The sequence below is a fragment of the Amblyomma mixtum genome, chromosome 7 (genome assembly GCF_055824585.1).
Source record: "Amblyomma mixtum isolate Tamu chromosome 7, ASM5582458v1, whole genome shotgun sequence".
NCBI lineage: Eukaryota > Metazoa > Arthropoda > Arachnida > Ixodida > Ixodidae > Amblyomma > Amblyomma mixtum.
The window spans coordinates 125,334,431-125,350,345 of NC_143018.1; the positions used below are offsets into that span (position 1 = coordinate 125,334,431).

Consider the following 15,915-nt stretch of genomic DNA (forward strand, 5'->3'; position numbering starts at 1 on the left):
AAATGTTTTAATAACTTCAGTTGTTTCGGTGAAACATGCATATATATTCTTCTTTACTGATTTTTTCTAAACTTTTCGCCACTTCACGCGTAAACAATGCAGTAAAATGCCCAGAAAGGTATTTACACTTCCAAGCAACACGTAAACACGTCAGCAATTTTCGCCAGAATGGAGAAGTCGCCTGCCAGTCTTGAGCCGCCAGCTACGACAGCACACACCTTCAGCCAACACACTGTAAGGAGCAAGGTGCATTCACAGGTACCAAACAAAAACATTAAAGCGCAGAACAATAGGAAAAGTCGTGTATTGTCCTAGCCAGTTGCCAAGCAGGCCCAATATGAGAAATGTCTCGGCAAAGGCGGATCCTACAAAGGATCGGTGTAAAGCCATCCATTACCAGTACTGCTTGAGATAGCACATGGCCCCTGTGGATACTATGTGGGCATTTTGGGCTGGGACAACCCTTCTAATATTTTTTGCGACCGCTGTGAAAAATATACGGGCAAATGCGACCTGGCCTTGCCCCTCTTGATTCCACATGGGTCCCACGTGGGCTCTGCAAGGCCCAACTATGCTCGAATTCTTATATCCAGTTCACGCTGATCCCTTGTGGTGTACTTCTAGGCAGACGCAGTGCAAATGTTGCCTTTATGTATAAAACATCAGGGCTAGTCAAAATAAAGCTGCCCGTAAAAAAGTGCTGTGGAATCTGCATGGGCCGCGGCGTGCTGAAAAGCGGACGTACCCACATGGGTCCCAAGTGAGGTTCTTGAGGGCAGATGCCATCGGCTTAGGTCCCACAGGGGCTTAGGTCCCGCAGTGGTGGGGCTGGAAAGCTGGTGTGCCTTCTTTTCCTTATGCCCTGATCGGTCATTTCTGCGGTAGTTAAGGGCAGTTGAAGCACACGTCTGGCCTGACGCAGACAAACCTGTTGGGTTTGTGGGGGCAATATATTCCCCCTGTGAGGAATATGTGCATTGGGATGGCGCCTGTAAGACCCACATCGGTCCCATTAAGGAACGCGAGTGGCCCCAGAACGCCCGCCTTGGCCCCCTAGAGAGAGAGAGAGAGACTCATTAATGAAATACAGAGAATTTAGCTGGCGTTTCAATGTCGCTGGCATGCTACTCTGCGTAGGGCGGGGAATTTGGGAGAAAAAGACAGGAGGGGAGCAGCGTGGAAGAGGTAAAAGAAAAAAAAAGAAGATAAAATGCGGCCATGAAATGGGTACTGAGGATGCAATGGCGAATATTGATGTAACCTATGGAATGATGGAGTGAATAGTCCGACAAATGGGCTGACGAAGTTCACTGCATGAAGAATGCATGAAGATAACGTGCAAGTGAATTTAAAGCTTATCGAGATGTCCAATCTCTTATAAATATGTAAATAGAAAGTTCATTGCAAGTCTCTGTTGCCTGAAACAGGCTAAGGGACCTAAAGCTTTGTCCATTGTTAGGGGCACTGGGCACAGCTTCTGCATGCAATGTTCATAGTACGCACGCTCGTTAGCATACGCAGGACACTCAAGCAGGATATGTTACACAGTTTCTATCGAGGCACAGTTGTCAAAATGCGGCCTGTGCATTTGTCTAAAACGGTATCGCAAGCAGTTTGTATATGCAGCATTTAGACGAAGTCGGTGATAAAGTGTTTCCAGTTGTCGAGGAATTCTGGGTGAGAGTCTTGATCTAAGATGTGGGTCGATTGAGTGAAGAAATTGGTACTGATGTGTCGGCTAACTCCAAAGCCGATACGTTTCTTCGTAAGCAAAACTTTTAGCCATTTGGGACGCTTCAGATTTCGTGAAAAAAGTTCGAATGTAGCTCCGATGTTGATGGCCCTTACGGGCCGCTTCATCTGCTTTTTCATTAGCCTGAATGCCACAGTGAGCAGGTACCCACTGAAATGTTACGCAGTGGCCTGCGGTAATAGCTAAATGATGTAGATACCCGATGTCCAGGGAAACTGGCTGGTGACTCGTTTTCTTGAGTTGGTTGGCCAGGATCAGCAGAGATGCTTTTGAATCGGTGAAGACAACCCAACGGCCGGCGGTTCGGCGCAGGATGTAAGAAACAGCTTCCTTAATGCCGTGAAGCTCAGCTGTCGTAGAGGATGTCCTCCGCTGCAGCCGGTAAGAAAGGGCATGGCCTGTTGAGGGCACATAAAGGCCACATGAAGAGGTTTCTTTAGTAGTTGAACCATCGGTGAAGATATGGGTGTGCTGCGTATATTCTTCGATTAAGTAGGCGAGAGTAGCTTGCAGAAGCGCTGCCTGTGGCATGCGGCTCTTTGCATTCACACCAGGAACAGACTTCTTCACCTTTAGAGGAGAGAGTGTCCATGGAGGAAAGGCCAGAGGTAGTAGTTTCTGTGGCTGATGAATTGTAGGGAGGGGCAGGAGCTGCACTGCCTGGCCAAAGCTAGAGTTGCTGTGAGTTAGGTGCAGTTTTGGTCGAATTGTTGGCCTGATTGAACTCAGAAAGGACCGACCGAGAATGGCTTCGCTTTCTTTGTGTCATGTGCCATAAATAGGTGAAATAGGCGCAACGACCCAACCACGCTGTGCAACCATTACTTTCGGAGGCATTATTTGCTTCAGACAGCAGATACTAAATGAGAACCCTCACGAGAGCTCAGTGGCTGTGGCGCTCGGCTGCTGGTCCCATGGTCGCGGGTTCGATCCCGGCCGCAAGGCCGCACTTCGAAGGCGCGAAGTGCAAAAACGCGTGTACTGTGCGATGTGAGCGCATATTGTGGAACCCCAGCGGATCCAGTTAATCCAGAGTCCTCCGCTACTGCGTTCCTGTTAGCCTCCGCCTAGCTTCGACACATTAAACCCACAATATTAATACCATTACTGCAAAAAATAAATTATAAATTGGTACAGTTTCTTTGTCTTTTTTTAGAATTGGAGCATTGCTGCATGCGGCAGAAATAAGCAAGGAATGGCGGGATTTTAGCAGCGGTAGAAATACTTAAGTAACAATAAATAGAGATTACACAAAAAGGCAGTGCGGAAATACAAGCGCTGGCTGGCATGCGATAACGATTGTGCCCAGAAAGGTGCTACTCCAATGAAATGTAACTGTGATGCAATGATTTTATGTTATGCCAATGCGCTGAAATTGTTCTGCTTTTACAAAAAAAAAAATGCCAACCACTAGCGGCGCCTTCCACACGCTATTCTAGGATTGCTGGATCTTGAATTCTCTGACAGGCCGTTTATACCTGTCAGTCGCTGTCAAACATCGGTTGTTTGGGGTCTGAGACGCGAGTCTTGTGCTTGTTGGCGCTCTTAAGTAGAATGCTTTGGCGGCGACATGCGTGGATCATTCACAGCAATTCGCCTCGGCTACACTGGCCGCAGATGGAATGAGGTTAGGGGGGGGGGGGGGGGGGGGTGAAGGTCGGTGAAGATGCGTTTTTACCAGTGAGTGCACGGATGTGCTCCCACCAGAGTGCGCATCAAGGGTGGAGGCTGCACATGCAGAAGCGCGCGCATGCGCATGCACAGGCACACGCAGGCACGCACCAGGGTAATTTTTGGTCAGAAGAGGGCATGTATTGTTATTAAGGCAGTAAAGAAAACAACTAACGTACTCTAACCCCGAGTGGGATTCCAGCAACAGAGAACCTTTGTTTAATGATGCGTTAGGTTACTCAGCCATCTCCGGAGCTTTTATTGTTGCCGCATGGAATATCAAGAACAACCCGTACCCTCCTCGTGCCTTACTTGACCGGGTCTACAAACTTGACCGGATGCATACTTGGTCTGTATACTTGCATACTTGACTGCATACTTGACTTAAATCACCTGATGTCTGCATACGGGCTCACGCCACCATCACTCCCTCACTCCGCTAGCACATTCATCAAAATTCCAAAAAGCGCTCACGTCAACAATGGGCAACCAGTGAGGAGGCTGAACCTGAGCAGCGTATACCTCCTGCACTAAAATGCACGGTTCTCTGAACAGTGACCTCGCTGAACGTTACGGTTGTGCGCGTTTATCCATCATGCAGCTTTTCCACAAGCTAAACAGTCTTATTAACAAGAAAATTTCACGCGGAATTTCCTTGTCTCTCATCACAGGCAGAAATCTTATAGTGTAGGCGTGATCTCAATGGCTGAAGTATTTCTCAAACGAAGATAGCATTACAACATAATACAAATAACTTCATTATTAAATTGTTTCTCGTTGCTCGCACATGTCGCAATTCACTGATGGCGGCACAAACAAATTTAAGCTGATATCTTAAGTTTTTTTCCCCACAAGCAGAAACATTACTGGGTGGTCAATGTCCCTGAGTTCGCTTAATTATGTCCCAGAAGAGCAGATTATCCCACCAACGCAAACGAAAGATCAATGGAAAAAGACCACTCGGAAGAGCGTAGGTCGCCGTATTGATAACTCGTGGCAGACGCATACCGCACTGATGCCAAGATGAAGGGCCCCAAATAGTCATCGGCATCATCGGTTACCTCCGCACTTTTACGGTCATCCTGCTTGTCCGTTTGTTTGATGGTAGTAGTGCCTGCGCAGTGTAACAGGCGTGCTGGAAGTTATTCGCTAAAACAAAGGCAAGAAAACAGCGTACCAGTTTAGTTTTAATTCACTGCATCCTTTTTCAGTTCACAGCTTGCATTAATTCGCAGCTCAGAGCTCACTACTCGACCTCGCCCCTTTCGTCTTGTCTCGACCTGGAAGTCAGCATTTCGGTTGAGGTGAAAATGCTGACCTAAGTCGCATTGCTTAGACCATTCGCCCACTTTACCTAAACCATACAGTTATTGTTCTCCGCAAAAATGAATTATCCTGCTCTTTCTGGGTATGTTGACGTTTGCCCGACAAGAAAAAAAAAACATTTGTGCTGTAATGAGGCGACTCGCACAATTAGTTTGTTTGTTTGTTTATGGGGTTTAACGTCCCAAAGCGACTAAGGCTATGAGAGACGCCGTAGTGGAGGGCTCCGGAAATTTCGACCACCTGGGGTTCTTTAACGTGCACTGACATCGCACAGTACACGGGCCTCTAGAATTTCTCCTCCAAAGAAATTCCAGCCGCCGCGGCCGGGATCGAACCCGCGTCTTTTGGGTCAGCAGCCGAGCACCATAAGCGCTGAGCCACCGCGGCGGCGTGTATGTTTGTGTGCTAACACAATAGAAGAACGGCAGAGCGTCACTGCTCCAGTTTTTATGCCAGCAATACAGAGAGACCACAAAAATTGGATTTTCTAGGCTATAACCGAACGCACGCAGAACCGTGCGGCGCAGTTCCTACGAAGCAGACAGCCTATATTTCTAAAAAAATAATTTGTCTGGATAGAGGGCCATGTTTAAACATGCGACGCTTTTTGTTATGATCCATCGCTGAGCACACATTACTAACGGGACCTTTTTAAGTGCTTGACAGTTTCATTAATCTCGGGAATTATTACAGCATTCATGTGTGGCGTTACCGCGCTTCGTTTTCCCCAGAGAGGTTGGGGAGGCTGATACATAATTTCGTTTGCATTCCATTCCATTCCGCCTCTTTTGCGACCTTCATAGCCACATGCGCTCACCGAGCTGTCGCTGTAATCAGGCAGATGGGCGGATGGCACGAGTCGCTGATAAAAGCGCTGAAAGATTTGTATGCCTGCATGTCACTGCTTGCCAACAAACTGAAGCCAAAGGGCACGGTTAACTGCTCCGAGAAGAAATTGCGCGGAAAATGGCGACCTTATTGTTTTCGATTTCTACCTGTACACGCGATAACAAAATTGTATCCATATTGCCGCGTCTACAACAATAGCCGCTCGGCGGCTGTTCGGCACGCAGCTCGTGCGCCACGCGGTTCGCTGCTGAAGAAGACGAAGCTCGACGTTCCATCCTGGCCGTCTCGGTGTGCGCTGGCATCACCTCGGTGTTGGCGTTCCTCTGCCGTCTGGACGCGGCGCTACCTGTACCAACTGCTACGTGACACTGGTGGAGGTTGCGGGCTCGACGTCCCATGTCCAACACCTCTTCAGACAGCCGCTCATCGAGTCCCGACCAGCTACCCCTTGTCTGCACGCCCGTTCACCGCAGCAGCCGCCGCCTCCTGGGACTGGTCCCAGAGTTTGGTCTTCTCCCAAAAGAGGCACGCACTCATCGACCTGGTGAGCATACCACCATGGCGCAGGCTAGCGCTTCACACTTGACGCTCCAGCAACCCCGCGTGCCAGCCAGCTTCCATGGCGTCACCTTCGAAGACGTTGAAGACTGGCTTGACCAGTTTGAGCGGGTTGCCGATTTCAACCAATGGAGCCCTGCGCAGAAGCTGCGGAACGTGTATTTCGCCCTCGAAGACGGAGCCAAGATTTGGTTCGAGAACAGGGAGGCCGATCTCCAAAGCTGGGATACCTTTCGCCAGCAGGTCCGGGACACCTTTGCTAGCACGGACCGCCGGGATCGTGCGCGGCGCCTCCTGGACGCCCGCGTCCAAAAGCCTAATGAGAGCGTTGCCATGTTCGCCGAGGACGTGACCCGTCTTTGTCGGCGCGCTGACCCAGATATGGCGGAATCCACGAAGCTCCGCCACCTGATGCAAGGTGTGAAGGACCAACTCTTCGCTGGTTTGGTCCGCAATCCCCCGCAGACGGTAGCCGACTTCATCAAAGAGGCGACCGCCATTGAGCGGGCCTTGCATCAGCGCTGCCGCCGAAATGACTCCTTGTGCGGTGAGCCAAGCGCCAGTGCGGCTTCTTTGAGCGTGTCCAGCGACAATGCGTCGCTGCGTGAGCTCATACGCGCGGTGGTCCGTGAAGAGCTGCAGAACCTGACCCTTGCCTCTTCTGATCCGACGGCTGCGGCTCTTACCGAGGTTGTGCGCGGCGAGATTCGCCAAGCATTTTCACCGCCTCCTCCAGTCATGCCGGAGCCACGACCCATGAGCTACGCCGCGGCTCTCCGTTCCGAGTTGCCACCTGTGCAACGCTTGCCGTACCACCCGCCGCCGCCAACCGCTCCGTCACCGTCATTCTACCAGCGGCCTCAGCGAGGACCTGCCATGCGTCCACCGGCCCGGAAGGCGGCTGTTTGGCGCACTTCTGATCAGCAGCCGCTCTGTTACCATTGCGGGGAAGCCGGCCACCTGTATCGCCGTTGCCCATACCGTGAAATCGGCCTCCGGGGTTTCCCACGTGACGCTCCCTGTCCCCGTTTCGGTGAGCGACCCCACGAAATAGAGGAGTACCTTGCTGCCCATGACACCACCTCTACCTGCCGACCCCGATCTCCGTCTCCCGCACGCATCACGTCGCCCAGTCGCCAGGCTTTCCCAGATGGACGGCGGGGCCGGTCTCCAAGCCCGCGCCGGGGAAACTGAAAGCGGCGACCTCAGGGGGGAAGGTTGCTGACAGCGGATATAACGAAGACCCCCGAACGCCGCCGGAGCGCGATGCCGAGATCCCGATGCCGCCGCAGCCCGATTCTGTGAACCCGAGTTTCCCTGACACCGATGCAGTTAGCGCCGACCTCCGCATTCACGTTGACGGGCACCCAGTGACTGCTTTAGTTGATACAGGCGCGGACTTTTCGATAATAAGCAAGCACCTCGCGGATCGCCTCAGCAAGGTAAAGACAGCATGGGATGGACCTCAAATTCGTACTGCTGGCGGTCACCTCATGACGCCTGTCGGAAGATGCACTGCTCGAGTCACCATTGCCAATTCTGCTTTTGTTGGCACTTTTGTTGTTCTGCCGCACTGCTGCAAAGACCTGATTCTCGGAATGGACTTCTTGCGTGAGCATGGTGCCATCATAAACCTTCCTGATCGTCTGGTAACATTTTCGACCCCTGGAACGATTTCAGCCGACACCGAACCACGCAGAGTGGCCCTGCGCATAATCGACGCCGATGTGACCGTGCCTCCGCGATCCTGTGCCCTCGTTACTGTCATTTGTGACGACCGGTGCAGTGCTGACGGCGTAGCAGAACAGAACACTGCGCTTGTGCTCTCTCATGGGGTCTGCATCGCGAGGGGTATCGTCACGCTACGGAACGGCCTGGCAGATGTCCTTCTAACGAATTTCGGGACCGAACGGCAACACATCGCCAAGGGCACTGCGGTCGCATACTTCGAGGGAATCGCTGAAATTAACGACTGCCTTGCCCTCCAGAGCGAAACGTGCAATTCTTGCACACCTCAGCTGATCCTCGACGTGAACCCAGACTTACCCCCAGCCGATAGGGAGAGCCTAGTCGGCCTACTGCATCAGTTCCAAGACTGTTTCTCGTCTACGTCGGCAGTCAAACAGACGCCTCTCGCTAAGCACCGCATCATTACGGACTACAGTACCCGACCAATTCGACAAAACCCATACCGTGTCTCACTGAGGGAGCGTGAAGCCATAGCTGAACAAGTCAAAGAGATGCTGCAGGATGGTGTTATTCAGCCGTCGAGGAGCCCGTGGGCTTCGCCTGTGGTTTTGGTTAAGAAGAAGGATGGTAGTCTGCGATTTTGCGTTGACTACCGGAAGCTTAACCAGGTTACCAAGAAAGACGTCTACCCGTTACCACGCATTGACGACTCTCTTGACCGGCTGCGGCACGCGCGCTACTTTTCTTCGCTGGACTTAAAAAGTGGTTACTGGCAGATCGAAGTTGACGAGCGGGATCGCGAGAAGACAGCGTTCGTGACGCCGGATGGCCTTTATGAGTTCAAGGTCCTTCCTTTCGGTTTGTGTTCAGCTCCGGCAACATTTCAGAGAATGATGGACGCTGTTTTGTCGGGCCTGAAATGGCAGACGTGCTTGGTATACCTGGACGACGTTGTTGTATTTTCGCCAACGTTCGAAGAACACCTCCAGCGCCTCTTGACCGTGCTACAGGCTATAAGATCTGCCGGCCTGACGTTGAAGCCCGAGAAATGCCACTTTGGTTATGAGGAGCTCCTTTTCCTGGGCCATGTCGTCAGCCATCGTGGAGTCCGGCCGGATCCTGCTAAAACAGCTGCCGTCGCCAACTTTCCCACTCCTTCGGACAAGAAAACGGTCCGGCGTTTTTTGGGCCTTTGCGCGTATTACCGGCGGTTCATTGCCAACTTTTCCCGACTTGCTGCACCGTTGACGCATCTTACAAGAGAGGACGTCCCATTCGCGTGAACAGAACAGCAGCAGCAGGCATTTGATGAATTACGGCGACGCTTGCAATCCACGCCTGTCCTTGGTCATTTCGATTCTCGTGCGGAGACTCTCGTCCACACAGATGCCAGCAACGTGGGTCTCGGTGCTGTACTCGTCCAGTGGCAGGACGGCGCTGAGCGTGTAATAGCATACGCCAGCCGCACTCTGTCTCGTGCTGAATTTAATTATTCCACGACCGAAAAAGAATGCCTTGCCGTGGTATGGGCTGTGACAAAATTTCGACCTTACCTGTACGGCCGGCATTTTCAAGTTGTAACCGACCACCACTGTCTCTGCTGGTTGACGAACTTACGGGATCCCTCTGGCCGCCTTGCGCGTTGGAGCTTACGCCTTCAGGAGTTTGACATGTCCATCGTGTATAAATCAGGGCGCCAGCACAACGATGCCGACTGCTTATCCAGATATCCAGTCGAAGCTGCGCTCGACGACGACGAACCGGACTTTCCTCTCATCGCAGCCGTAGACGCAGCGACTATTTCCAGTCAGCAACGTGAAGACCCGGCGTTGAAACCTCTCATCGACTTCCTGGAAGCACGTACCGAGGAGGTTCCCCAGCCCTTCGCAAGAACCCAGTCCTCCTTTTGTCTGCGCAACAACGTGCTGTACAAAGCCAACTTTTCTCCAACCGGAAGCGACTACCTCCTCGTCGTTCCAGCGAATCTCCGTGAAGAAATCTTGCAGGCGTGTCACGACGAGCCCACCGCAGGTCACCTCGGCTACGCCCGCACTCTGGCTCGGATCAAAAAGAGCTATTACTGGCCTAAGCTTGCAGCGACTGTACGACACTATGTGCGCACGTGCCGTAATTGTCAACGAAGAAAAACACCCCCTGTCAAGCCAGCTGGACTTTTGCATCCCGTTCAAGTGCCCAGACTCCCGTTTGAGCAAGTTGGCATGGACCTTCTCGGCCCTTTTCCAACATCATCTTCGGGAAACCGGTGGATTATCGTTGCCACCGATTACCTTACGCGCTACGCTGAAACCAAGGCCCTCCAGCGCGGCACAGCAGCCGAGGCTGCGAAATTTTTCGTGGAATGCATCGTCCTCCGCCATGGCGCTCCAGAACTAATTATCACAGATAGAGGCACCGCTTTCACTGCCAAACTCTTGGAATCCCTCATGCGGCTGAGTGGCACTACTCACAGGAAAACAACCGCCTACCATCCCCAGACGAATGGCCTGACCGAGCGCCTCAACAAAACTCTCGTCGACATGCTGTCCATGTATGTTGACGTTGAGCATCGATCTTGGGACGATATCCTGCCATATATTACTTTCGCGTATAACACGGCTCAACAGGAAACAACGCGGAGGACGCCCTTCTGTCTGTTGTACGGCCGCGAAGTGTCGACAATGTTGGAAGCAATGCTGCCCCATGATGGCCGCGACCCCGACGTTGGCGCCCAGGAGTTCACGCTTCGCGCAGAAGAAGCTCGACAACTTGCAAGAGTGCGCATCATGAACCAACAAGACCGTGACGCCCGACGTTACAACCGCCGCCACAGACTGATGACGTTCGCCCCGGACGACAAAGTGTGGGTATGGACCCCCATTCGACGCCGTGGTCTTTCCGAAAAACTGCTCAAGCAGTATTTCGGCCCCTACCGAGTTCTCCGTCAGCTAAGTGACGTAACCTATGAAGTTCTCCCGGATGGGGCTTCCCAGACTACTCGCCGAAAGCAGAGACCAGAGATTGTTCATGTAGTGCGGATGAAGCCCTATTTTTCGCGAGACATTCAGTGACTAAGTGCTGTGTGTTACTGTGTTTTTTTTTTATTTCTTTCTCTCTATTTTCTTGTTAAAGCATCGGGCCGATGCTCTTTCCGAGAGGGAGGGTAATGCCGCGTCTACAACAATAGCCGCTCGGCGGCTGTTCGGCACGCAGCTCGTGCGCCACGCGGTTCGCTGCTGAAGAAGACGAAGCTCGACGTTCCATCCTGGCCGTCTCGGTGTGCGCTGGCATCACCTCGGTGTTGGCGTTCCTCTGCCGTCTGGACGCGGCGCTACCTGTACCAACTGCTACGTGACAATATTTAAATTAGCACATGAATAATAAAATATCAATCCGCAAAAGGAAAGAAAATAGCGCAGTAATTGTCTCACATCTCGTCGGACACCCGAACCGCTCCACAAGGAAAGGGAGGAAGGTGGGACTGCGAGAAGAAAAAAGTGCCGTAATGAAGGGCTCCGGAATAATTTCGGCCATCTAGAGTTCCATTGGATCGTAGACCGGTACCCCCGCTAGACACGATATTAAACAACAGACAGGCAGTCGCGTGGAGGCGTCTACAAACCTACACGAATCCGAACTCGGTTATTGCGCAAGCGCACACTCTGGACGGTGGGATCGACTGTATTAAGATAAAGTAAAGTTGTTTTTTTTATCACGGGTAAAGATTATAACTTTTTTTTTATCTTAATGCAGTCGATCCCATTGTCCACAGTGCGAGCTTGCGCAGGGAAACATTTAAATGTGGTGGTTCTCATGGAAATAAATCAGTTGCAAGTCCAGCGGTGCGGTGTGTGTTCCTCCTTTTTTCTTGTCCTGCGTCTGTGTTCCGCTTTTTCCACCCTGATTCTGTTACGTGCACGCCGATCCTCTATAGACTAGTCCGCGGCACCGCCGCAGCTTGGCGTTGATTTCATGAAAACCGCCAGTTAACTCTGGGTAGGTTTGCTTTTTGCTGGTAGCGTTGGAGTAGCCTGTTGCAGTAACGTGTAATGGAGTGCGGAGGGATGGACTGGGTTCATGGAGGTAGGAGTGCAGGGTAGCCGTGCGTCACAAACGACTGTGTGCCACTCAGGTGATGACTTACGAGGAGGTGGAATTCGTGACGTCACGAGTGTCGTCAGTGTGTTCAAATCAGACGTGTTCTGATGGCGTCATGTGTTACGAGCTAAGGACAACGACACAGCGCTATAAGCTGCCGCTGTAAAATATATGCTTGCCCCGGCATGTATCAGAACTCACAAACTCGCGCCCAATAGCTGAACGCATAGCCGCTCACCCGTCGCGCCTTGCGTGGCACGACAGTAACAGATACTAGTTTTAGATGTCGATTCGTGAGCTGTGCAAGTGCAGTCGCATTCGGCAACTGAATACTGGTAACTGTGGGAAATCTTGTATTCGGCCGAATTATTTACGATAAACGTCTTTGACAACACAAAATAGCTACAAAAGAATTTCGGACATAAAACTCCAAACAAACGCAAAGAAAATTAAGTCCACCAGTATGGCTTGTTGTTGATGGCTCATGTTTATCTAGAAATCATGTTTATCAAGCGCAAAAATATTATAGGGCCGGTTAACGCGGCTTGAAAGGGCAATGAGCTACATAATTCCAGCCATTGAAAAAGTCCCGCTCAATTTCAGTCAGTTACTGACAGCGCATTTCGAAAACTAAGAACTTTCCGTCCCTGCAACAAATTATTGTTCAACGTTTCTGAGTGCCCTGCTTTTGTTTATTTATTTATTTTATTTGTGTGTGTGTTCCAGATTGTTCTTCACTTAGTGCATCGTTTTTTTTCTCACTTTTGGTGCATTTATTTTGATGCCCTGTGCTCATTATGCTTACATTATGATTTTGATTTACTCGCTTATATTGTTGTCTGTGCATATATATACTGACTCTTTAACTCGGCTCATAACATTGACCCATTGTGTTATGCAATGGATCTCCCCGCCTCCTCTTTATGTAATGCCCAAACCTAGGGCGTTTGAAGGTTGAATAAATGATGATGATCATGATGGTGTGTTCTGGGCCATGCGCCCGGGCAGCAGTTCATGAACACGACATCCAGCGCATAGCGCGAGAGACTGGGAGTCAAACACGCGAGTTGTCCTGCGGCGATGGCATAGTTATGATATTAGTAATATGCTTTGCATTGCCTCTCTTCTCCCAGCTAGCTGCTGAGGTTTGTCGTATTACGCATCGTGTGGTTTTGCCACTCTTTTCTTCATGGTTTGTACGTAGTTCGGGTGGAAAAACATTGCTTCACTGCAATAAATACTTGGCTTAAAAAAAGAAAAACAGCGGCGGTGGCGTAGTGGTCTAATGCAGTGAGCAGCGAAGCTGATCTGTTCGCGTCGCTGCGTGTTTGAAACTTACTTGGGGCCATGAAGTGTTTTATTTTATTTAGTTACTGCACACCCCGCCCGCCTGACACTCGACGCACCCTGCCACGCATGCCATCTCCGTTAGTCATGTCGATAGGGCCGCAGACTCCCAGCTACTCCGTTGGTGATGGATTTTGAAATCTGACTGTCATTGTGATTGGTACCTTGATGTCACGTGACCTCGATGACGTCACAAGTATCTCAACCAATAACTGAATTTCGTGAGAGAGAACGCCAGGGCGCTGTTTCACGACAGCATCGCATTAAAAACGAGGACCTACCTGCTCTTTATTTTGTCCCTCGTTTTTAGCGCTGGTTTTCGAGCCAAACTTGAAATGCAAAGCCACTCACCCAGCAGACGGATGGTGCGCTCCAGTTCCTCTTTCAGGATGTCCAAAACCTTGCGGACGCCTTCTTTTCCCTGCGAAGCCGACAAGCATCGCCACGTGAGGAACATAATGATCTGAAAATGAGAAATTTAGCGCAAAAAAGACAGGGGCTGAGAAAGGCGGAAACATACAACACTGTACAGGGTCTGTTCTGAAAGTAGTAGGACTGGTTTTTTCCTGGGCGAACGGGCGGACGAGAGGTGGTCTGCGCGTGCAGGATCGTTGAAGGGGGATATTGGGAATGGTGGGGAAAATCGGCAATCGGCCGTTGAAGAGAGGAGGTCGCTTGTAATGTGAACCCCTGTCGAAACGTCTCGTCACGCAGAATTTACTGGAGCGTTCACTGGATCAGCGATACGCGATCAAATTTTGAGTAAATCTTGGTAAAACGGGCAAAGCGACCCACAACATGATTAAGGAGGCCTACGGTGACGCTTTCATGGGTAGATCAGGTGTTTTTTGAGCGGCACAAGCTTTTCCAAGAAGGTAAGGAAAGAGTGGAGGAAGACGACCGCTTCAGACGCCCTTCGACCAGCAAGACCAACGAAAATGTGTAGCGAGGGAAACATTTACTTAACATTGATCGTAGAATGAGTATCAGAATGATTTCTGATGACTTGAGCATTCCTCAAACCCAAGTTTTTGAGATCGTGACAGAAAACTTATCCATGAGGAAAGCGTGCGCGAAGTTGGTGCCAGGAGTGTTGTCAGAGGAGGAAATGGCCAACCGGTAGGATCTTCTTCATCATGTGAATGAGGACCCCGATTTTTTGCCCAGCAGAAGGCGGCAACGCTGCTTCAGGCCCCCTACAGCCTCGACTTGGCCCCGCCAGACTTTTTTCTATTCCCGAGAATAAAATCGACGCTCGAGGGGAAACATCACGGATCGGTAGAGGTGGTTCAACCGGCCGTGACGAGGGAGCTAAACAGCATTCCGGTCCAGGCGTTCCTGGAGGCGTACGAAAACTGTAAAACTCATTGGCAGCAGCGTGTAGGTGCGGAAGGGTGCTACCTTGAAAAATTGTAATCGTTTGTGCTATTCTCTTGAATAAATTTTGTTTAAGAAAATGAGTCCTACTACTTTCAGAACAGATCATGTATGTGTCCGTCTTTCTCAGTCCGTGCCTTTGCTTGTGCTGCGTTTTCTCCCTGAATCGTGAACCAACAAGCCGAAGCATCTGCCCTTCGGGACCTGGCTCAGTTTACAATTAGGCGATTATAATTTATTTAACGAAGAAAGACAGGAGGGAAAAATAAATAATCCATGAGCAGAATCAAACAGGCGAATGTCCAGTAGCTTTTTTTACTGGCCGCTAGCGTCACAGAAATTGTTGGCGAACAAAATATTATGCGTAGCGGTCTCATCTCATATGGCGTAGACTTGTAACATTGAGCCATTACAGAATAGGAATTATCTTTATACTCAGCTGTCGCCTGCTGTTTTATACATGGGTCCTCGGCACTCTCAAGCAGTCTGCGAGTGCTTTTTTGTTGCGTGCTCCTACAGTGTCGAGTTGCGAAAATAAAAATTTGCGACTGTAATATTACTTGATTGGACCAGTCTACCGGATCATTGCCGATTAAAATCGGCAATTTAGTTTTCTTTCCTGCTGGCTAACAGATGGCGTGGCGACACTATTTGGTAACGCCTTATACATTTTTAATTGAAGATTCATTCGCTCTCGCTGTAATATTTTCTAACCGTCTTGGTTATATTAACTGGTGGAGTGGCTTAGATGGAAACGCGGCGTCTCGGTTGAGAGCATTGACCTACGACGTATTTTCACTCTGCAAAGATTCTGAGCGAGAAGTGCGTCTTTCTTTGTACCCATATTGTTGCTCGGGATGGATGGAAACTGGTAGAGTTGCTTTGTTATGAAATTCTGATCCAACTGCTGTTCCACGAGGCCACTTCGCTGAGGTTAAATCGGCAGGCACCCCTCATGAACTGGGCAACAAGCTGTCGATCGCGACCTGAAGCTTGTTCAATCTAATCTGTACACCTTTTAAGTGAAACATTCAGGGCCGCCATCATATTGTACACTTGGCTCAGGGCTCGAAACATCGGCTCGTAGGACTGGCCAAAGTTTACATAGGGAGCTTCTACACGCTCTCCGCAGAGACGCCATTAAGCAGGTATTCAGAGGTTCGTAACAATCTATATTCATGCATTTTAGAAACTCTGCGCTCATATCAGAGCTCGTAACAATCTATATTCATGCATTTTAGCAACTCTGC

General features: G+C 50.4%; 1 protein-coding gene across 1 annotated transcript in view; it reads right to left on the reverse strand.

Annotated features, from left to right (window-relative positions):
• Positions 1–220: 220 nt before the first annotated feature.
• The window catches only part of LOC149337417 (uncharacterized), a 50,276-nt gene continuing 34,581 nt past the window's right edge, over positions 221–15,915 (reverse strand). The window contains exons 8-10 of the mRNA XM_089554424.1: positions 13,640–13,709; positions 750–928; positions 221–232 (exon numbers count right to left, since the gene is read on the reverse strand). Coding sequence (XP_089410550.1) covers positions 221–232; positions 750–928; positions 13,640–13,709 — 261 coding nt within the window. The remainder of the gene's footprint in view (positions 233–749; positions 929–13,639; positions 13,710–15,915) is intronic.